Source organism: Rhea americana, unplaced genomic scaffold, assembly GCF_003343005.1.
Source record: "Rhea americana isolate MKP2758 unplaced genomic scaffold, rheAme1 scaffold_427, whole genome shotgun sequence".
In the NCBI taxonomy this organism is placed as follows: Eukaryota; Metazoa; Chordata; class Aves; order Rheiformes; family Rheidae; genus Rhea; species Rhea americana.
Window position 1 is genome coordinate 114,168 of NW_028186565.1, and position 22,704 is coordinate 136,871.

Here is a 22,704-nt window from a genome sequence, read left to right on the forward strand (position 1 = left end):
TGCCTCCTTGGCTAGTTCCCAGCAGGAATACACTGAAAGGGAACCAATACGCTGAAAGGCTCCAAAAGACCAAACTCCCCACTGGAAAAATCAAGAGGCTAGCGATGTGACAGAGGCCTTTAAAATTACATCAAAGCAGCCATCATTTATGGCATCCTTAAATTAGCTCAGATTTCAAGCCTCTAAAATATGTTCATTCAGGACTAGAAAGTCTGAAAAGCTGAGCTCCAGGCAGAAAACTCCCTGGTCCCAGTGCTCATTTCATGTACAGGAGGCTTGATACGAGGTAGTTTCAGACACCACTGGACACTATAGTGCTTAAAGAAAGTAAATGCAGAGGAGAATTAAAACATGCACAGCCCAAACGTTTTATTTAAAAAGAAGGCCTGCTTGCTCACGTGATAAAATGTTGCAGACACATGCATATCTGCATATGCAGACCCCTTTATGTGCCTACCTATTGTAACTACGCAAATAATTTGCTGCTGCCCACCTACTTTTGCTTCCAAGGTTGCAAAGATTTAAAAAAAAAAAAAAAAAAACTTTCAGATTCTTCCTTCACTAGATTTTCTCCTACTGCCTGTTCACTACTGTTTGATTTGAACTCTGAAGCACAAAGCTCACTACTCCTCCCAAAATGGATGCATTACAAATCAGGTCATCTCCAGTTCAGAATTTGCTATCACCACCTATCAGCCTGCTCCCATGTTGAAACATAGAAGGTCCACGGTTTTCCACCTCCTTACATTCATATTTTATTCAGTTTTATAATGTTTTTAAAGGTGTTCTACAATATAAGTTACACTTAGACATCAGCTTTAAATAGCATAACATTTATTTCTCACCTTTGGATTTTATAGCAGTTACCATCTCCTTCCTGCTTTCAGTCCTGTAAAATGGGAGAAATGAAAAAAAATTCAGCAGAACATCACAACATTAAAAGAATTCAAGTTTTCTGTTCTTTTCTTTTCTTTTAATACCATCTCATAGTTAAAAAAAAACACTTAAGTTCATTAATAGATTTTTTTTTTTTAATAACTATTCTCTTCAAGGGTCTTTTTTCATCTTTGTATTATCTGAGCAGTGGGGAAATTAACATGTGGCAGGGACGTTAGTCCAGATGTTCAGGCAGTGTGAACTGCAATGATTTCACAAGCAGTGGTGATTTACATGTGTAGCAAAATAAGGGTATGAAGGACTGGAGCTTCATGCACCCTTTCAGATCTGCCATGAAAGTCAAGAAAAAAAACCCTGAACAAATAAAAATAACGTGCCTCCCCTGCTGGTGCTCACTGAACTTCATTATTTCCGTTCCTGCCAGTGTACTCCTGCAACTTAGCTCCTAGGTTCCCATAGCATCATCCATGTTCCTATGTAAATGTGCAGCCTCCCAGCTGCCTTTGATCTACCTTGATGTATATGCAGTTGCGATTCTGTTCTGTTAAATGACTGCTCTTGTGTCTAGAGCGTCACAGACCCTTTTGAATCTCTCAAACAAGCTGGAATCATTTTGATCTTTTGTGTGTAGCATGTGTATTGTGTTGGTGCTGTGCAATAATCACATAAGGGCAATGGTGTAGAAGAATTAACTGTTATATTAACAATCCTGCAATAAGCTCTAAAAATAAAGCTTTGGTTAATTTTAATAAGGAAGATCAAACAGGAGATATTTGTGATATTACTGTGCGAACGAGCAAAATGTAAGCAAATGTCAACTTGCAATTTGAAGTCTTTGCCACAGTTAAAACAGAACTCAATCGGCTGTCAAAATTTCATAGGATTAAGGGTTGCATTTCATTTAAAGGCATGGCAGCTAATATATGATGGTGTAAAGCAGGAAATTACAAGTGTTCTAATCACTGTCACAGAGTTATTTGTGAAGGAAAGGATAAAAATGGGGATGATTCACAGCTTGTCTTACGCCACTACATTCAGTAAGAACTTGCTATTTACAGCTGGAAAGCTAAACTTAAAGCTGGAGGAAGTGTCAGTACATTACAGCTACAGCTACCTATGTTGCAATAACTTTTCCTTTTAAGAGAAAGGTAGAATACATATTCCTATTTTTCAAGCTGTGAATACCACCACCATATAATCTCCACCAGATATACAAAAAAAAAAAAAAACAAAACCCAGAAATAAACATCACAGCAAAAGTTCAAGCAAGATAACACACTGAGGTTTAAGCACTAACAACAATTAACAGTTAGCTATTAACAATGTGATATATGTTAAGAATATGTAATTTAAATTGTTTACATGTGTTAGTCTTCAACTGTTTATCTGACACTTAACAAGCCATCCAATCCCCTTCAGTTTTATTCAGAGACGAATCCTATACTGCATTGCATTTCACCTGCTAGCACAAGCTCAAATTCCATTTATGCCACAGGATTTTCAGCCAGTGTTTTAAGTCAGAGCCTCCAGGCTGAGCCCTGCAAAATGCTGAACACCCTTAACTCTCGCTTGCTTTGGTAAGATTTCATGACCCTCTGCATTTCCCAGGAGGTGCTCCACATATCCTAGATTCTGTCCATAAAATGTACTTAAGAGGATGCAATTCTGGCTGCAGCAACACTGTTTCCCCTGTGGTGTGAAGTGAGAAACCACTTGTTTCTGAGCTGCATATCGAGAGGTGACTTCTGTGACAGACTGCGCAACAACCATTTTATCTTGAAGTATTTCAGTAAAGCAAGATCAGCCAGCTGATAGCTACTGTTTACACTGTCTGCTGCTTCATCTTCCATTATCAAGGAGAGGTGCATACGGTTTCTTTATTCAATCATGGTAGAGGGTCCCTCAAAGTGACTTTTTGCTCCACTTTTCTCCTTGCTTCAAGCCCAAATAAAACACAAGAGCGTTGATCATTTGGACCTGGAGTCTCCGCTTTGCCTCAAAGGCAGCGTGCACAACTTTGAGCACAAGGAGGACAGTGGTAGACTGCCCCGGCTCTCAGGCGGCCGCATGGGCACTTGGCCATCTTGCACAATTCAAAGCACTGTTGGATCCTGCTGAAAGCCAAGGGGCTCGCAGAGAGGTGGTGGGAGACAAGGACCACTAGTGCCGTAAGAAGGCCTGGAAACCTACCCCACTTCCCCTCTAACCTCCCATGAACAAAACAGTCAATGGTACCAGGAGAGGGGAAAGAGAAGATGTTTATATGCTCCCAAATAACATCTATTTGTTGGGGTCATTCTCCCAGGGCTATTCTGCCATATCGAAGGGCAGAATTCACCAGCAAAATAGCAAAGAGCTATACTACTGCAAATCAGGTGGCAGGCACTAATGCAACAGCACAGCCACTAAAGAATAAGAGACACTGAAAAGGGTATCAGAAAAGGCTTGGTTTGAAAGCCTTGGCACAGAGAAATGCCTGGGGAGAGCTGGAAAATGGAACTAGGAATCAAGCCAGGAGATCAGAGCCAGGCCAGAACACAAACAGCAACTCCATCAAACCACGTCTGTAAAATACTGCAAGATAGCTTTGTAACACAGGCTAAAATTCTTAAATTACATCTAAAGTGTTAGTCAAGGCTGATAAGACGCAAAAAAACCCCTCTACATTGCAGAAGGTTCACATTCAGAAATCAAAGTCAATCATGAAAGCTATTATCTGGTATACTGAGCACACAATAACCACCCAAACCTCCAGGGAGGTATTTTAGGAGTATAGATGAAGTAACACAAGTTTCACAAAATTTCACAAATCCCCCTTATTGACCTTTCGATATCCATTTATACATTGCCTTCTTCCCTAAAATAATTACAAACTGAACCTATGCTCTAACAAAGAAAAAAATCCAAACCAGTTTAACTTCAAAGGGCCTTTTAATCTCTCCTCTGCTGATGAAACAGGCTTTTCGTGTTGAAGATACTGCAACAATAAGAAATGAGTAAGCTCCCTGAAAATATTTCCCCCATAAAGACAAATCATATTAAGAGGTAAATACCAGACAAAAGAAAAGCCAAGTTAAAAGAGGTGGCTCACAGGAAAACAAAAAATGTTTACTTTAGCATGGATATAATTTTCTAAAGAACCTGTTGGATGTCCTCCTTTTACTGTCAAGTGAAAACAGCAAAAAAAAAAAAATCAGAAAAGCAAAAACAAACAAACAGAAAGGATGGAAGCTTCAAGAACAGTGATAGCCTGTAATAAAGTATGCCTCAAAGCATAGAGCCTAATGTCGTCCAAGAGCTTGAAGTCTGCACGCCTCTATCTTGCAAAAGCGTTGGTGAGGCAGCACACCCCAGGAAAAAACAGGAGATTTCATTTTTACAAGGCAGTTCTTAGCAACCCTCAAAGAAATGATGAAGTTTCTCCCCAACAGTAAGGACGAAGGCAAAACTGCAGCTTTTTCTTTAAGGATCATTTTTTGAAAAAAATACCTAGAAAGCCTTTTGGTAATAAGCAAGCCATACCACTATATGCCAGTGCCTCTGCTGTGAGCAAAGCTCCGGTCTGTATACACCTAAGTAATAACGTGCTTCCCTGCAAATTGTTGTGGAAGCCTCAGGGCACCTGAGTTATTATTTTCTGCTGATAGTTTGCTACAAAGCAGCATCCTGGAAGTGTTCCCCACCCTGTAAACTCAGTAAAAAATAAATCCATTCATCATGCCATCATTTCTCAAGAAGCTAGGGAAAAAAAAAAAAAAAAAAAAAAANAAAGAAAACTTAAAGAGGAAGTCAAAACTTAATGATTGCTCCATTTACAATACAAGTCTTAATTCTATCTAAAATTGGTGAAAAGTAAAGTAATAATACTGAATTTAGTATTTATACTGCAAATATGGTAAAATAGGAACAAAGATTTGCAACAAAAAGTTACGTTTAAGACCATTTTCTTCTTTAGGTACCACTCTAAAATAAAAATATTCTTGACTATAGAAGCCCATATGCAAAGACTGAAATTCCTGCTGTAACACAGATCCCAAGATAAAACTAGATATGAAGAGCACAGAGTATGGCTGCAAAAATAAAACACTAAAACATCTATTTTCCCTTTACTGTAAAGGTAAAGTATGCATTTCAAAATTTTGAAGAGAACATCACCACAGAAGTATTATTTCCTCTAAGCTGCCAAACCTGCACATATTTCTATTCCAGAGATAAAATCAAAAGGTAGAAGAGATTTTCTGTATCATAGGCTTCATCAGTGCTCCTGACAGGCTACAAGGCCATGAATTTCAGCCTTCCTGCCTAGCGGTGGTTCCATGATCAATGTCCACTGAAACAGGATGAAAAAACAACGCTCAATAATGCCATAGAGCTGGCATAAATCTTTTTATTGCATTAAAGTAAGAAAAAAAACCCCAAAGTTTAACTTCTCTAGGATGGCCCTAGTTAACTGGCAGAAGAGCTAATACTGTTGCTGCTTATAGCTGTATGCCCTGCAGCTTGTCAGCAATTTTCAGTTATTATTTGATAAAATAAATAAAGGCATCAAAACAAATGCATCAGGTTTGTAAGGTCAGGAAAACACCCCTAAATTCTTAAATAAGTGATTTGAAAAAAGTACTGCAGCATTACAAAACAATCAGATATGGACTCATTTATGTCTGCATCTCTCTAGGGATTCTGGAAATATATCATCTAGAGCAAGTACACTGAATTCCCATTACTTCCATTGCTCTGAATCATTATTTAACTTTCTTTAAAGTTCCCAGTAAATTCACATCCTGAATGTTCACATACTCCAACATTTAGCATCTCTTGCTAAAGCTCCAGACAAAATAGACACTTTTCTCACAAGTCAATTAAACATAGACAAGATTTTTTTTTTTTTTGAGGTACTGAATGTTACAAGGTGGAAGGTGCAAGAATAAATTTGAGCTTTTAGTTTAGCAAAGTCTGAGTGCCCCCTGATGGTCAACCTGCCTATTTACATCATGATACAGCAATGAAAGTGCTGTATTAGATATAGCTAGTTTACTATTAAATAGTTCCTCTGAGAATAATTAAGAGAATTAAGAGGATGAATTATAATCCACAAACTTTTATTTCTGTCTTTGTTAAAGGCAGTTTTTGAGCTTTTGACTAAAAAAAAAAAAAAAAAAAAAAAAGTCTTCAGAGACCAGAATGGATTACTTCTAGAACACAGATTAATCAAAGTTTAAAATACTTTACGCAGTGTTTATGTCCTGACAAATTAAAATTTTTATTTGGTTCTCAGTCTATAATACATTTTTAATCTTCAGATTATTTTGAAATGAGACAGAGCAAACAAGTCAAAGAAAAATAAATTGCTCGCATCAAAAATACAGAATTATCCAGAAAGCTAGTGACCTCCACTGGTGGATTCTATTGCTACAGGACAACAAAATGCCACACACATCGTATGCTGCCTACTCTTTAGAGAGATTCAGTCCTGACTTATGATACCTTTTCCCCCAAGTAATTATATAATTTAGCACACTCTTGTCTTTGGCAAAAGGTTAACGCTTCAAACTAAAGTTACATCGCCAAGAGTTTAAAATATTCTCTTGGTAAAGTATACTAAAACTATAAAAAATAGTTTTATATGTAAGGTAGATCAGGACAATATTTGCTGGAGAAGAGGAAGCTCTGGCATGCACCTCTGAACAAAAGGGAACAAGTGGTCTTTACTCAGAGAGCAGCTTCCTATTAAGACTCACTCCTTCGTACATTATGCCTTTCATCCTCACTCAACCACAAAATGATTTTGCTATAGGAAACACAATAGTAGAAAAAGATTTACATTGAAAGAATCTTTAATAATAAACTGTTGCAGATCTGCCTACTTCCCCATGATTTATAATACAATAAACACTGGATTCTATTAAGTCTCATGCACTGAAGACATGCACTGAAAAACTGAATATGAAAGAACTCAATTCTTCCCATCTCCAGTACCATAATAGTGAAATGAGCATGTATAAATGTGCTAAGAGTATCTCTTTGCATCTTTTATAGCTTGTGTGTATTAATCTGTAAAGCTTATTAAGAAAGTCATTGCTATGCAAAGCAGCACCCAATCTCTTTCTCTCGCTTTTCAACAGAGTGCAGTGTTTAGCCAATAGAACTGGTCCTCTGCCCCTCATTCTGCATTCATAACATGCAACATTTGCACAATGTATCTCTCAAAGGCTGCTGAATAGAAAGCCTTAATACTCATGTAAACAACTGCAAACCAATTACTTAATGAATCAGGCCCACACATAATGAGGTGCCGGACAAAGAGCTATAAATGCATTTTTGCGCCCAAGCCTCTGCTTTAAAGTAAAATCCCTCAGCTGTAGTTTGGGCTTAACTGGCACATCATAATTATTGTCTCTAGGACATCAGAGGAAGCCATTTTTTTTTATTTAGGTCCAGCAGGGTCTCTTTCGAGGTCACTCATCAGTTCAGTGACAAAACACAGCAAAGAAGAATTTATAAAAAGTACCACAGCAGTACTACACAGTTATGTTTATTCTCAAGTAGTGGGTTTCAAGACCACTTGTAAAAGCAATAAAGCACAAGAAGTGACTGCAGTAAGGCAGTAAGTGGAATCCTTAAATGCAAGCATCTACAAAATTTCATTGCATCCTGATCACAAACAAGCAACCACCTGAGTTTTCCATTTCTCATTCTTTCATACTACTTTTGCTACTTTGTCTCTTTGTAAAGCTGATGTCAAGTGTGCAAAAGCAAGTGTTATTAATAACTCCATGTTTAAAAGATTGTGTTATTTTTGAGTCATTTAGGAAAATAACTAAGCCATGTTAAAAGATTTTTTTGTAAGTAGCATCACCATGTATCAGAGTAGGAAGTGTGCTTGCTTCAAAGAGCAGAGAGGCATAAACTCACGAGGCAGAAGCAATGATTTTAAAATCCAGTGAGAATATGAATTTGAAAAAGACAAGTGAAAACCAGAAAATGCATGTTATACAAACAGCATCTGAAAAATGCATAAGCTGCCAAGCATATTATTAGCAAGCAGTGCAACATCTAATCAATAACATCCATGCTTAGAGATTTTTTTTTCTAAATAGTTCGTGTTTAATTATACACATTTTACTCAGACACTTAAGAATGTGCTTATAGAATCACTGCCAAGGGCCCTTCTCTCACTGAAGTCCAGGACAACAGGAACAGACTAAAATGTATTAACATTTAAAAATTCGACTGTAAGAGCACTCTCGCGTTTGGTAATGTCGGGTATTATGGGAATATCATTCTCTGAAACAAAGTTCCAGATGAAGTCTGAAAAGTGTGAATCCTAAACAAAAACAGGCGTGTCATTCATCTATATTTTACTAAAGCTTGTCTTTATTCACTGTACTTGAAGCAAGAGAGATATATGATTTTAAGACAAAAAAAATAGAATGAAACGATTAGGATATCTCTGAAAAATTGGAATCGTCTTCTGTATCAAAACTAACTTTGTCAACAGCAGCATAAAGCTACAGAAAGATATTGATGTCCTGTAAGCAGAGTAAATTAAATTTTTGTCAAAATAAAGTATTTTCCTGAATGCCATTAATGGCAGTTTTCAGACAAGGCACCACATATTAGCAGAACCTACTTACTGTGATGTTTTAATAAGCACGCAGATAAGAATCTAAAGCCAAGCTAATATTTCATGAGATGGCTGTGCTATATCCTATTTTCCACTGCTTCTTGACCGCTAATTTCATTGCTCTATTTGATTGCTGCTACATACTGATGGAAAAAATACAAGGATCATGAAATACAACATTTCTTAAAGACCAAAAAGAAAGTGCTGCTTTTTTTTTTTTTTTTTTTTTTTTTTTTTTTTTTTTTTTTTTTTTTTGTTTTTTTTTTTTTTTTTAAAGGATAAATGGCACCCTTTAGGTAAATGTAAGGCTATTAAACATGCTCAGTTTTAAAGACAGACCACCAATGTATTATAAATACCCCATATCAAATATTTTACGAAAACAAGAACATGAAAAATATGTATACAGTTACAGCTAGTTTACATCTCGGATATATTGAGAAGAAACCCATTGCTTTATTTCTTCAAGACTTCACATTTTATGCCTGCCCTTTTCCTGACAACTTCTATTGTCTGGTCTCTAAGTAGCCCTACTGAGAGCAGCTGTACACGCTAATTTGTGGTTCGCTGAGATGTCAATTGAGTCTTAAAATGAGAAAACAACAGCTGCAAAACAATACTTGGCTTTGGTGCAAATATTTTCTAAGGTGTACAAAAGTTTAAGTTGCTATTTCAGATAAACATAAATATGAACCTTAATCCTAGATGAAGCAAAAATAAAGTATTCAGAGTTTCAGTCACTTTCTATTGGCATTTCTCATTTTAAAGTAATTCAAATATTAAATGGTTTAAATTTACCTTGAGAAGGGACGACTTCTTTCATCAGATGACAAACTATCTTCTGAACTCATTTCTTGCTTTTTCTTTGTTCCAGAACTATTGCCACCTKTTAAGCAAAAATATGAAATATAAATATTCAAATAATAAATATGAAGCCATTTAACAGCTTTGGCCTTACAGAAATCAGTGAAAATATTTAAGTTAAAAAAAATCAAATAAAAAAAGCATCTCCTACCCTGCAAATGCATAGTGAAACACATTACAAAGCAACTGGTGTTATTTTGCCTGGATTTTGGCAGACTGCTCAATAAAAGAAATATATTGTCAAACATATTGAGGCAATCTAAAAGATTATTTTAGAAAAATCTCACATTTTTTTTTTTAATGCATTTTCCTCTTAGTGGTACCTACAAACATTTTTAAAGCAAACTAGAACACCTAGCATACATATTAGTTGGCCCAGGCACTCCTCCCAGAAGAAAATAGGAGCTGGCTGGACCAGACAAACAAGAGAAGTCCTCATTTTTTGGCTCAGAAGCCACAATCCCATTGCTATAGGGAATTCTTTACAAACCCATTTGCCCCACTTCACCTTCAATCTAAAGGGGCATCCACATCGGATGTAGCCTTTGTCAAGCTATCTAGGAGAGAGTACCTACATGTTTGGGTTTTAGCTCTTTTCCAGGTAGCTTTATTTTTACACTGTTTCTGGACATTATAGGTGTTTCTGCACCTATAACAGTCTTCAGCTACTGGCAAGCAACATATCACTGGTTCTCCAAGAGATGCACATAATGGCCATGCTCTGGGTGTGCAGTTTGATGACAAAGTCTAGGGAGGAACAAATATCAACCAGTTACAGTATATGTTTCAAGATTTTTTTTGTGCATGATTAGGTGAAAATGAGTTAAATGCAGAAAAAACTCCCTTGAAATCATTTAGAGTAATCTGATAATGTCTTCTGAAGAGTAAAAATTTTATCTCTTTTTAGCAAAAAGAACACTGAAGTTCTGTTAAGAGTTGCATACCATCACATATCAACTTTAAATCAAATTTCAAATTCTGTTGAGTTCTTTTCTTTAAAAAAAATCTCTACATTCTTATTTACTTCCGTTAATCAGGAAGCAAAATTTTTGTTCTTCTTCCCCTTAAATTTAGCTTATTTTTTGGACATTTAGACTTCAATATTATTTGATACATCATTTTCAATCATTCCCTTTCAAACTAAGCTGCATTAGGAATTTTATGACTTAACAGCCAAACACACAAATATTTCAAAATTTTTTATCTGGATTTCAGTCTCCCCCCTCCCCTCCCATCTATCTCACTTCTGTACAGATTGATTTAAAAAAAAAAAAAAAAGCACACTCATTCACTGGAATTGTATAATTGCTCATTTTTGCACTAATTTCCAAGGGACATGGTTTTCAAGTGCAAATGCATCCACTTTTAAAGGCCAGGTTGCACTGCAGATTAGAATCAGGACGTAAGAAAAGCTTTAGATACAACTGAATTTATAAACAGGCCCTAATTTCTGCCAACTTAACTCTAACTCAAAACAATTCAGTATTTTTACATATCTTGGACAATTCTACTTTGTAACTCAGTGTGCACTTTACAACTCACTCTCAGCAGATACATTCTCTTCTTACATTTCAGATGCACAAGTTCTGCTTTGTGTGTCAGGCACCTCCAACCAAAAGATCAAAAAAAAAAAAAAAAACACCCTTCTTACATGGAAGATGAGAGGAGCTAAAGCATAGGTTTTTCAGAGGTGGCACCAGGCCACTTTGCGGAACAATCTGACAACTTTCAAAAGAATGACAAAACCCAAGAAAAGCAAGAGAAAATCTTCCTATGACGTGCACCATGCAGAGAAGCAGAGACCTGCAGATCAAAGGAGGACTTCCTGGATGCAAGACTGGAAGTATCTCAGACTTGCAGACTGAATGATAAAGGCATAAACAGGCAGAATCAGTCACCATAAAAAAAAAAAATAGAATTACATTCATGCTTACTCATACATTACTTTGAATGGAAAAGGAAATTAAAAAAAAAAAAAAACGGTTAATTCAACCTAATCAAGTTCAAAACTCCAAAGAAATACTTTTGCATGAGGCACATTAAGAAATTGCCACTCCAACTTTAAAACACTTAACATATTTTTCAGGGCTTTTAAGATGCTGTTTCAAAGAACATTTGTGCAATGCAGCAGAGGTTATATGCTCACTTCYTGTTTTGGTAGAGAGCAGCGTTTTATTTCGAGAGGGCATCCCCGGCCACGTCAAGAACGTCTTGTGCAGAGCCAGGTCTGCCTAGCTAACAAAGCACCACGTGCAGCAGATGGTGCAGAAATTCAAAACGCAGTTACGCTCGCACCTCAAACTTAGCTACCCACTGCACCCACGTGGCTGTGACAGATTTGTGGCCTCCTCCTCACACGAAAGGGCATGCGAAGCAAACAGCATCCAAACAAGACAGGCAGGCCTAATCATCTGTCCCATTTCAGGCCCTGCAAATGCATAGGGACATATACACTTAGTTACATTCTGCTAACGAACTGAAAAGTTTTTTTTCTCCTTTCTAGCTATAATAGGTAGAAAAGTTTCCAGAGAAAGTAATTTCAGAGGGTGTTAGAACCCTGTTAAAGGAGCTGAATCCGACATGTGCTTTTCAAAGGCTTCCATTTCAGGCAAAGCCCGGGAACAGCACCCTGAATAAGGACGCTACACTTAGCTTGCTGTAGATAAGATCTTTTAGCTAAGGCTAGCTTAGTTCTCTCCAAAAGGAAGATTAACATCTAGGTATGTTTGAAAGCAGTTTTAAGGCTATGGAGAAGACAGATATGTAGCACATCTGTTAATATCTGTATCTCTCCAGGGAAGATAACACTGCTCCCTATCCTTTATCCTCCCTCCACTTTTTTCTTCCTCATAGATGGAGAAGGAAAAGAGATCCTCTGCTAGCTGTCTTGGTCCCTCCAAATCTCATTTGGTGAGCCCTTTGCTTGTTTCTTCCTCCGATGTGACACATTCCCACAGACTGTCCACCTGTAGCTCATTTTATTATGACTTTTGCAATTGAACTGTATCTACAAACTCGAGCAAATGCCCCATGTGTACAAGTAACTCAAACATGCTTCTCCACTCAGAGGTACTTTTCTCCTAGTTGTCCATATTCCTCACTGATCTCCTCGATGATCTCTCCTCCGGGCAAAAATGAATCCTCGTTCTTTTCTAGTTCAAGCCTTCCCCATTAGTTCTTTTCCAAATTTTCTCCATTATCATTGACTTCCTGTCATTTGAGGCAGTAACATGGAGTCCATCGTTGGTCCAAACATACCAGCTGCATCTTTCCAGCTAGCACTTCAGAAATCCAATTCTCTGCTAGCACAACTGTAAACTCAAGCCAGGCCACTGTTGTCTTGCAGCTCTTCTTACTGCTTTTCCACACAAACCAGTCTCAAAAGACCATTCACCATGCTTTCTGTGCCTTTTCTGAGTCCTCTTCCTTCCCTCAAACAGTAACAGAAACTACTTGTTCTTCACCTTTAAGGCTCTTCACAGCCCAGCTTTGCCCTACCTGTCAATTATAATACAATACTGGGCTATCAATCCCCACTTCTGCCTTAGTTATACCAGACTTTCCTACCAATTAGTCTAATCACTTCCCTCAAGCATCTTTGTACTTACTTACATACTACATACTCTACATAAATGGGAGATCCTTCTAAGAACTCTTAAATCCACCAGCTTACCTTACTTTAAAGTCTTCCTTGACAATCATCTGGGCTGTGATGCCTATGAAACACGTGACAACGGGTAAGTACTTAACATGCAGTGACTTGCTTCTTTGTATGCTGAACAATCATCTTGCTYTTGCCTCATCTTATCCCGCTCACTTATTGAACACACATGCCTTTAGCAATACGTCCATACTATCAGTTAATGGAAAAGAACAGTCTTAATTATATCTATATAGTAGTTTCAGCAAAAATAACCCAATTTTCTTGTACTGCAATACATCATCATTGTGACAAAACACAACCAGTTGGTATAACATATGGGGCAGAAAATAGAAGATAATACAGAACTAGGGGAGAAAATTCTCAAGTACTGTTCTTCATTTCTGCAAAAGATATATTGCTCCATAGAACTGTTAGGTAAATCAAAATACTTTCCTTCATACAACAGATCACATTGAAGTCCACAGGTAAACTACTGCCAAGTTCAAAAAGGCACCTCTTCGTCTGAGGAATTTGTTTGTTTTCTTGTTTAGGTTTTTGTTGCTGTAGCTAGAAACATCTAACTCACTATAGTACAAAAACCAAGTGCATACTTACTCTCMCAAGACTAGAAAAGTAAGACACACTGTACTGAAACACAGAAACATTTTCTCCTGAGTACAGGAAAGAAAAGGATAACTTGGCAAAAGAGCGAGTGAGTGGAGAAGAGGTGAAAAGAATATTGGTTTAGAGCACAAAAATGTGCAAGTTGAAACGCTAGGTTAAAGTGATTGTCAGCTCCACAGAAATAATTTAAGCACAGGATAGTCATGTTCAAAAGCAGAAGGAACAGAGAAGAATTCTGTCTGTGACAGCTCTGCTCAAGAACAGCAGTTTGGCTGTGGTCTCATACTTTCTTAGCCATGAGTAAGCTCACTATAAGTACCTCTCCCCTCCAGTATGAGCTCAGAAAGCTCCTGCTGCTTTGAGTTTCTGTGTAGACAGCACAATTTATCTTCTAAGGCATTGCAACAGTTGCCTCTACATATAGCCTAACACCAAAGTCAGGGATATCAGCAAAGTCCCCCGGATTTAGGCTAAGGTCACCGATGAATGGTTTGCTTTCTGGCATTAGTTAGACATTAAAATAAATTTTACTTTTCCTCTCTCGCTCATTTGAACTGCCCTCCCCCCCTTTTTTTAAAGGAATGTTAATACCATAGTCATATATCGATCATTAATTCTAGGAAGAGAAAAAGGTGAGAGAAAGTGTCTTCTGAAAATCCTGACCTTACACCCCAGCAACCTGAAACCAGTCATGCCTTGTGCTCATGACAACATCACGCCTTGTTTTTGTTAGACATCCTAGAAGCAATTTAGGCCCATAATTTTGAAGCTATTCTGATGTTGCTCTGCTCTATACTGGAAGGTCTAGATGACCACATTTTAGCTTAAGTCAATTAGCCAGCCTTCATCTGAATGTTCAAAAGCATCCATGCTATTAGGCRGTATTTGCCTAACAAGCTCTAATAATTTGTTAGCAAACATTCAGGTTTATATGAAAATGTATCTCAAACATTTGGTTCATAGCACACACAATCAGAGAAGCCCAAGTTCTTTGGAAAAAGTATTTTTCATTTAAAAGATTTCTTCTAGCCAGTTTCAGAGACATTTTGGAACTTCACAGCTCCACATTAAAAAATTACACTATTTCTCATGAGCACTAACTTAGTCTGAATGGCCAACACACACTGCACAGATGCTACTAAAAAAACCCTCAGTCTTTAAATTTGAATTGGGTTGTTAATACTGAAAAGTAAAGTTTTAGTCTGATTGTTCAAGCAATAATACAGCAGGATGCAAACTTCTGTCACAGATAACACAGCTCTCCATTTTTTTTTTTTTTTTTTTCCCAATGTATTGTTCTCTCCACCTAGTGTTAGCACAGGAAGCATGGGTTAGACAAGTGGACAGTGAGCTGAAAGGCAGAGCTCAGAGAGTTGTCATTGTCATCAGTGGCACAGAGTCTAGTTGGAGGCCTGTGGCTAGTGGAGTCCCCCAGGGCTCAGGACTGGGTCCCATCCTGTTCAACTTTTTCATCAATGACCTGANCTCAGGAAGTGCAGGTTAGATGAGTGGACAGTGAGGTGGATGGAGAACTGGCTGAAAGGCAGAGCTCAGAGGGTTGTGCTCAGTGGCACAGAGTCTAGTTGGAGGCCTGTGGCTAGTAGAGTCCCCCAGGGCTCAGGACTGGGTCCCATCCTGTTCAACTTTTTCATCAATGACCTGAATGAAGGGACAGAGTGCCTCCTCAGCAAGTTTGCTGATGATACCAAGCTGGGAGGAGTGGCTGATAGAGCTGAGGGCTGTGCTGCCATTCAGAGAGATCTGGACAGGCTGGAGAGATGGGCGGAGAGGAACCTCCTGAGGTTCAACAAGGTCAAGCGCAGGGTCCTGCACCTACGGAGAAATAACCCTAGGCACCAGTACAAGCTGGAGGCTGAACTTCTGGAGAGCAGCTCTGCAGAGAAAGACATGGGAGTGCTGGCAGATGACAAGTTGATCATGAGTCAGCAATGTCCCCTTGTGGCCAAGAAGGCCAATGGTATCTTGGGCTGCATTGGGAAGACTGTTGCCAGCAGGTCGAGGGAGGTGATCCTGCCCCTCTACTCAGCTCTGCTGAGGCCTCATCTGGAGTACTGTCGTCCAGTTCTGGGCTCCCTAGTACGAGAGAGACATGGAGCTGCTAGAGAGAGTGCAGCATAGGGCTACGAAGATGATTACAGACATGAAGCACTGCCCTCAGAGGAACAACTGCAAGAGCTGGGCCTGTTTAGGTTGGAGAAGACAAGACTGAGGGGGGATCTTATCAATGTCTACAAGTATCTGAAGGGAGGGTGTCAACGAGATGGGGACAAACTCTTTTCAGTGGTGCCATATGACAGGACAAGAGGCAATGGGCAAAAAATGAACCACAGGAAGTTCCGCCTGAACACGAGGGGGAATTTCTTCACTATGAGAGTGACAGAGCACTGGAAGAGGTGGTCCAGAGAGGTTGTGGAGTCTCCTTCTCCGGAGATATTCAAAACCTGCTTGGATGCAACCCTGTCTACCATGCTCTAGGTGACCCTGCTTGAGCAGGGAGGCTGGACTAGATGATCTCCAAAGGTCCCTTCCAACCTTACTGATTCTGTGATCTGATATACCAGTATTAATTAGAAACACAATTTTCAAGTTTGAATTAATTGTGAAGTCTGCATGGGTCAAAGCAGCTTTCACATCAGCTTTAACAACTTTGTTTTGACAAAATGGGAGTAGTTTTCTTCATTAGCCACCAATTCCAGGAAAAAACCCACTGACCATTACAAAATRAATCACTATTATTTTGTTCTTGTGAGTAGGTAAAGTCATCTTTGACCCAGAACATACTGTATCAGCGCAAAACTGGAAAGATGACATATTCTCTATGTGTTCTCTATAGCCTGGGTTCCAGTATCTATTAATTTATAGTTAAACAACTCAGTGACAAAAAGCAATGCAGTATCTCTTCATTTGCAAAAAATTAAGATGATTTAAGTCACAAATTTTATTATCTCTCAGATGTAAAAAAACCCACACTTTCTAAATATCAAAACAGATATAGACATATATATATATATATACACACACATATATATCTGTTATACATAAAAACCTTGACTGCAGTTAGAGTTTAAAGGAATAAATAGCCAGATACCAAATTATGTTTCTACAACCATTCTCCAAGTGTTTGACTCAACATGTCTGTAAATGGAAAATGTGCATATTTTGAAGGCTGCCAATTTTTAAAATACAGACTAGGTAACAGAAATAGCACTATATTAATTATAGAGCTCGTGTACAGCCCATACATTTCCTAGGTCAAAGATTTTAGTTTTGCTTAAGTAACAGATCTCTTAAGTGAGCAATAGAAGTAGTAGGTCCTGCTCTCCCAGTGGAGGAATAAGAGCACTTTGAAGCATGAAGTGGAGCAGCAGTGGAACAGGAGAACACTGGGTTCTACTCCGGACAACAGACTGGTGTGTGCTCCAGCAGCTAGTCTCCTCTTTTTCCTTTCAATCTGCCTCCTCAAATTTGACCCTTCTTGCTCTGTCATCTTCATTCTATTACACTCTTTTCATTCCAAAAATCTCATCTCTTGCACAAGAGGCATTCCCTAAAGTTCATGTTTCTGCTGCCAGACACTACCACATCTCAAGTACAACAGATGTTGTACATCTGACACAAAGCAAAATACTTTCCTTAACCCCACTTCCAAAATAGCAAAACAGTTCTAGATGAACTTAGCACGATACCTACCTAAATACTAGAAAGATAAAGAACTATACTGAAGGAGAATGCTGATAAAGACAACACTGACACAAAGACAACACTGACACAAAAAGATACAGACAAAACAAGAAACAGATGGAAAATCAGAAGACATTTTCCACCACTGGCAATGTGGATTCTGAGTAGCCTTCTGAAGTAGTAAAAAAGATGAACTTCTAACTAATAAGGGGAATTTTTAAAAATAGAACTAGCCAAATCTGAAAAGAGAAATGTGGACGTCTATCTTTGGTAATTTGGTAATGATAAAATGACAGCTAAGAGCTATAAATTGCTATCATTCATTATTTCCAATAACAGTAAATAACTCCACATGCAAACAAAGGTCAGGTCAAAGAACAAAAGATACCATTGCCTTTGCAAACTCAACTAAATTATCTATGTGCACCCTTCTCTGGTATCCAAATGAGGATCTACCCACAGACCAACTTTGCTTTTTCTGTGTAATTTTATCAACAAAAATAACAGTTAGCAGCTTAGATAGCTGAACCATCACTATCCTTCAAAGTTAATAATGCTTTGAATAGGATATTACCAGGCTCAAGGGATCTGGCAAGCCCTGTGTTTTTACAGTTACCTTGGCAATACTTTTATCACCCAGCTATCAAAAGTCCTGTTAGGTCTGGGTTCCCAGACAGCTAGGTGCTCTACCAAAACAAAAACTAACAATAATCCCAGCCCAGCAGATTTTTAAATCTGAATAATCTCCCCTACCACAACAATACTATTACTGCACTTGCTGATAATCTTCAAAGAGCTGACAAGGATTAAAACAGTATGGGGTATTAGCTACTGTGATGCAGTAGTATTTGAAAGTAATCTAGTGAGAATACTTTCAAAAGCTGCTGCCTCAATTTAAAGACTGAGCAAGAATTCTCAGCCAGAGTCATAACTCTGAAATACTTTGAGGTCTTTCTCAAACTTATTTAAGCTAAGCAAGAGAGTATTACTGACCAGGGTATGCAAACTAAATTGCTCTAATATAAATAAAGCATTAATATTAACTTTCTCAGTGTAGTTCTGTCATATAACAACAGCTAACAATCATTTACAGATGAATTTTTTCATAACAGCAGTATCTAATGGATTGATATCAAATGAAGCAAAAAGTTGGGTAGACTTATTAATGCCTTTATTAGTCCACTCCAAGTGGAACCTCAAGAACCTTTTAACTTCAAGTTCAAAGGAGGACCTCACTAGGGAGGACGTGTGGGCGTGGGAAAAGTGTTGGCAGGATTATTGGCTCATTAAAGGTGACCTAAAAAGGAAAACAGAATAGGATTTGTGCCATTTCGTGTTTCTTTATGATATATAAAGAAGGAATAATTCTTTTTCTACTGAAGAGTTTTTTCCTTAGGAATTTTATATCTGGAAAACAGACGAAACRTCGTATTCCGGATGTTGTAAAAGTGAAGTTTGATGAGTAGAGAAGGATGTCGTTTTCATTCAAATGCTTTATGGCTTTAATGTCTATTTAGGTCAAAGACATAAATAAAGGCTAGGAAGAGATTCTATTTTGTAAAGATTTAACAAACCTGCCCCTTCAATAAAATCAGTAGTTTCCTACTTGAGACAGCAAAACCCATTATAATAGATTATCATTTTATATCTYCTACTATTCACCTACCTCATGAACAGCAAAGTCAAACATTCTATTTTACATACATGTCTTCCCAGATAGAAAACAGAAAGCATCCAGGAAGAAAACTAGAACGAGTCCACATATTCTCCTCTACATTTACACAACCCCCAGTGTAAAATGAAACTACTGTTAATAAAATCTGATCTGTTAACAAAATCTCTTCTCTGATACTCTTACTTAGCCTAAAGCAATACTGTATACAAAATATAACATTTTTGAGGTCATTTAACACAACGTGGCCTTTTACAAGCTTAGCACAAGGCTCTCAATAGCATGCTATAAGCTGCATTTCCACCCTCCGAAAAGCTCGCTTCCACTGCCACGCATGGGAAGGCTAACTGCTCATGTTCAAACCAAGGCCAGGCATACTCACCTTTCCAAACACCAGAGGGGTTAGGCCTCAGCTTTGCACTGCAGTGTGATAAGTAGGTGTCAAGCGATTCACCAGAGGGAACAAAAAGTTAAGGACACATTGCTTAGCACAGCGAGGGCCATCAAGGYAGAAAGCTTGAACCTTTCATCTGAAATGGAAGCCTTGGAAGCGTAACAAAGGTGCAACATGACCTGACTGCTTTGGAGATAGCAAAACATTTTGTCAGTGCTTTCAGAGGCAAGGATTAGTATCTTTTGTTTTTTTACTGCTGATAAACAAGTGCCTACTACCCACAGCTCACTTGTACATCCTGTAATCTTCCTGGCATGGACATTGCCTATGCTTTTGGGAAGAGGAGGTGCTCCTGCATCATTTATCAAGGGGGGAAAGAAAAAAAAACAAAACAATACACCGCTGTATAAACAACTTCGTTTTCCTACAGAGAATGGAAGTTCCTCAACAACACACTTTCTCCAGGTTTTTTGCTACCTCCAAGATTACCTGAAGATAAGGGAAGTAGCTCATGACTAAAATGCATATCAAGAGATACTTGTACCAAACATCAGGAAGGTCAAAGGCATTTTCCATAACTTCAGTTGCCCTTCAGTGAGATAAGACTAACAGCAGCTGCAGAAGAGTAACATTTACACCACAAATCCCAGCATCAGTTAAGTCTGTTACTACTGTTGCTCTGGCTATATTTTTGAAGGGAGGGGGGAGACAGACAAAGCTGAATATGTCCTCTGGGGTGGGGGAAGTAAAGTGGGCGAGAAGACTACTGTTCAGGTAAATGGCAACAAAATGAAGAGATCCAAGATGTTCTTCAAAGTCAATATACCAAACTCAAAGACAGAAAGTCACAGCAATCTGCTTTAAGGAGGATTCCCAATCCTACCTAGCAGTACTGAGTCATTAGATACTGAAAGGAAAGAGCATTCCTGAAGATGAGTGCCCTTGTTCAGTATTGTTTGGACTAACTACAGCCATGGAATGACCGTCATTGTCCTACATGATCAAGTCCTGAAATGTGCGCTGCCTGCACTGATAAATCTGACTGCTGAGACTGAGAATCTCTGATGGCACTTATATTACTGAGAGAATTGCCCTTCATTTCCTAAATTCTTCTCTAACATTCTCAAGAAGGGATACATCTGAGTGCTACAGCTCCGAAACATCTGAAGAGAAGAGCTTTTTGGATGAACAGGATGTAGTTGTGTCTCTTTGGTGACTTCTGCTTATGACACTTCCAGAGAGATGACTCATGAGATAAACTAGAAGGTCAATTTTACTGCCAGGGTCAGCTGTCATGCAAGGGATAAAGAAGCATTAAGACACTGCAGAGACTGCAATTGTGATGTGGATGTTTGAGCAATCACAAGTCAGTGGATGCCATCATGAAGTTAGGATTCAACAGCTCAGTAGATATTTCAATCTAAGCCTCTATGTAGAAGAATTCCAAGCTTAGTCCTGCATAAGTAGTTTAAGGTACTCAACAAAAATATTTTCAAGTGACATCCAATACCATGCCAGCTATGACTCCAAAGCAGTGAGCACTCACTTTGCCATATCCACATTCCCCAAACCACAAAGCTTTCTTCTTCCTCCTCTACAGTCAATACACAAATCTCTAGAATATTTACAGAATATTAAAGATATAGAAATATTTCTGTTTTTTTTTCTGCTATGGAAATACAAGAAAAATAAACCAAAACTACAGAAACATTCATAAAGTTTCATCAAGGATTTAAAGGAACGTTCTGAAGAACATCCACCCAACTCCCAAAATAAAGTCCATCAAAAACCCACAAAAGCCTCAAGGCTTCCAGTGTTTCAAATTGAAGCTTTATTGCAAAGAATACAGTGAGTACTGAAAAAAATTTGTATCTCTTAAGCTTAGCAGAAATTGTATAGCAAAAATGATCCTGTGTAGAACACAAAAAAACATTTCATTTTTTTTAAAAAAAAACTCTCTTCCCCCCTCAACCCCCAAATAAAACCCTCAAACAAGGCATTTGAGCCCAAAAGGCAACACACAAAAATACTACCTCTATTTTAGAGAGTGAACAATTTCAGTGCTCCAGGGCTACAGTCTACGGCACATAATCATGAGCAAAAAGAAAAATAGTGACAGGTTAGAACACTGAGAAGCCAAAAGAGAACAAGAAGCCTGGAGAAGATCATGGACTGAAGACAAATAGCATTTGAAAGAAGCAACTTTGCTTTCAAGTGAGATATGAAAAGTCTCACTCAGACACAATAATGCTAGCAACTAAAAACATGCTGCAACACTTAAATTACAAACTATCAAAACAATCAAGTTCCATAAACTTCTTGACTAATTTTCAAATGAGAAGTGTGTTTTGCTTCATTTAAAAGACTTGAATGGCTTGTGGTTTGTGTGCTTTTAATTTATCTGAAAAAAAATGCAATTCTTCCTTAAAAAAAAAAAGCATCATTATGTTTGACTGAAGGACATCTAAAAAATATAAAAAATAGTATTCCACTCTCAAAACCTCAAAAATCTTAAGTTTTACTCTACCAGGAATATTACTGTTGCAGAAAAATTCAGAAACACAAGAAGCAAATTTTTATATTTCAGCTGCAAATCAGGCTCAAAAAGCAGCAGAGGAAAACCTCTGTAGAAAGATTAGTCACTCAGAAAAACACTCTATTTTTAAGCCACTAAAAAAAGCAGAAAAGCAGATGCTCTAGTACCTTTTCTTTGTCAGAGTACACACCTGCATAAATATTTAGCCAAACATCAAAATTTATAATGAAGCAGCCCACTACTTTACAAAATAAAGCAATAGCAAATTGAGACTTCTTGCAAAGAGTTCTGCCCTGAATACTAATGTTCTATTGATACTTTAGAACTAAAAGGCAGTGATATTTCAGGATTCTAAACAAGCATAACATATTTGCTACAGGAAGATCTTAACAAGTCTTGATAATACAAAATTTTTAGCAATAAGGTTTTATCAGACTGCTTTTGTAACAGAGGCAAAAGCACAGCTTCCTGTCTAGCGCAATTTTTTCTGTGCTTATTCTAATGATACACATTCAATTACTACAGAAAAGAAAAGAATCAAATCAGAAACATCTGTAGTTTGCCATATAATTACTGGATCTTCCCCATGGAGACTGACCTTTGTAACACTGATACGAAGACCTGAAAGGCGAAATGACAGGATATTCACATGCTTTAAATGTATAACATGATTACAAGGAATTAAATAGGCACTGTTATTTTCCATCTTGGTTTATGTTAGCATAAGCGTGTACTTTATGATCTTACG

At 37.9% G+C, this 22,704-nt stretch overlaps 1 protein-coding gene across 4 annotated transcripts in view; it reads right to left on the reverse strand.

Moving 5' to 3' along the window:
• KIZ (kizuna centrosomal protein) overlaps positions 1-22,704 on the reverse strand; it is a 72,184-nt gene that overhangs the window by 1,797 nt on the left and 47,683 nt on the right. For 3 of the 4 annotated variants that reach the window (XM_085315321.1, XM_085315320.1, XM_085315323.1), the window contains 2 exons: positions 9,320-9,407; positions 846-889 (listed from right to left, as the gene is read on the reverse strand). In XM_085315321.1, coding sequence (XP_085171447.1) covers positions 846-889; positions 9,320-9,407 — 132 coding nt within the window. Of the gene's footprint in view, positions 1-845; positions 890-9,319; positions 9,408-22,419; positions 22,578-22,704 lie in introns of those variants that run through there. The other variant, XM_085315322.1, reaches the window with a different exon arrangement.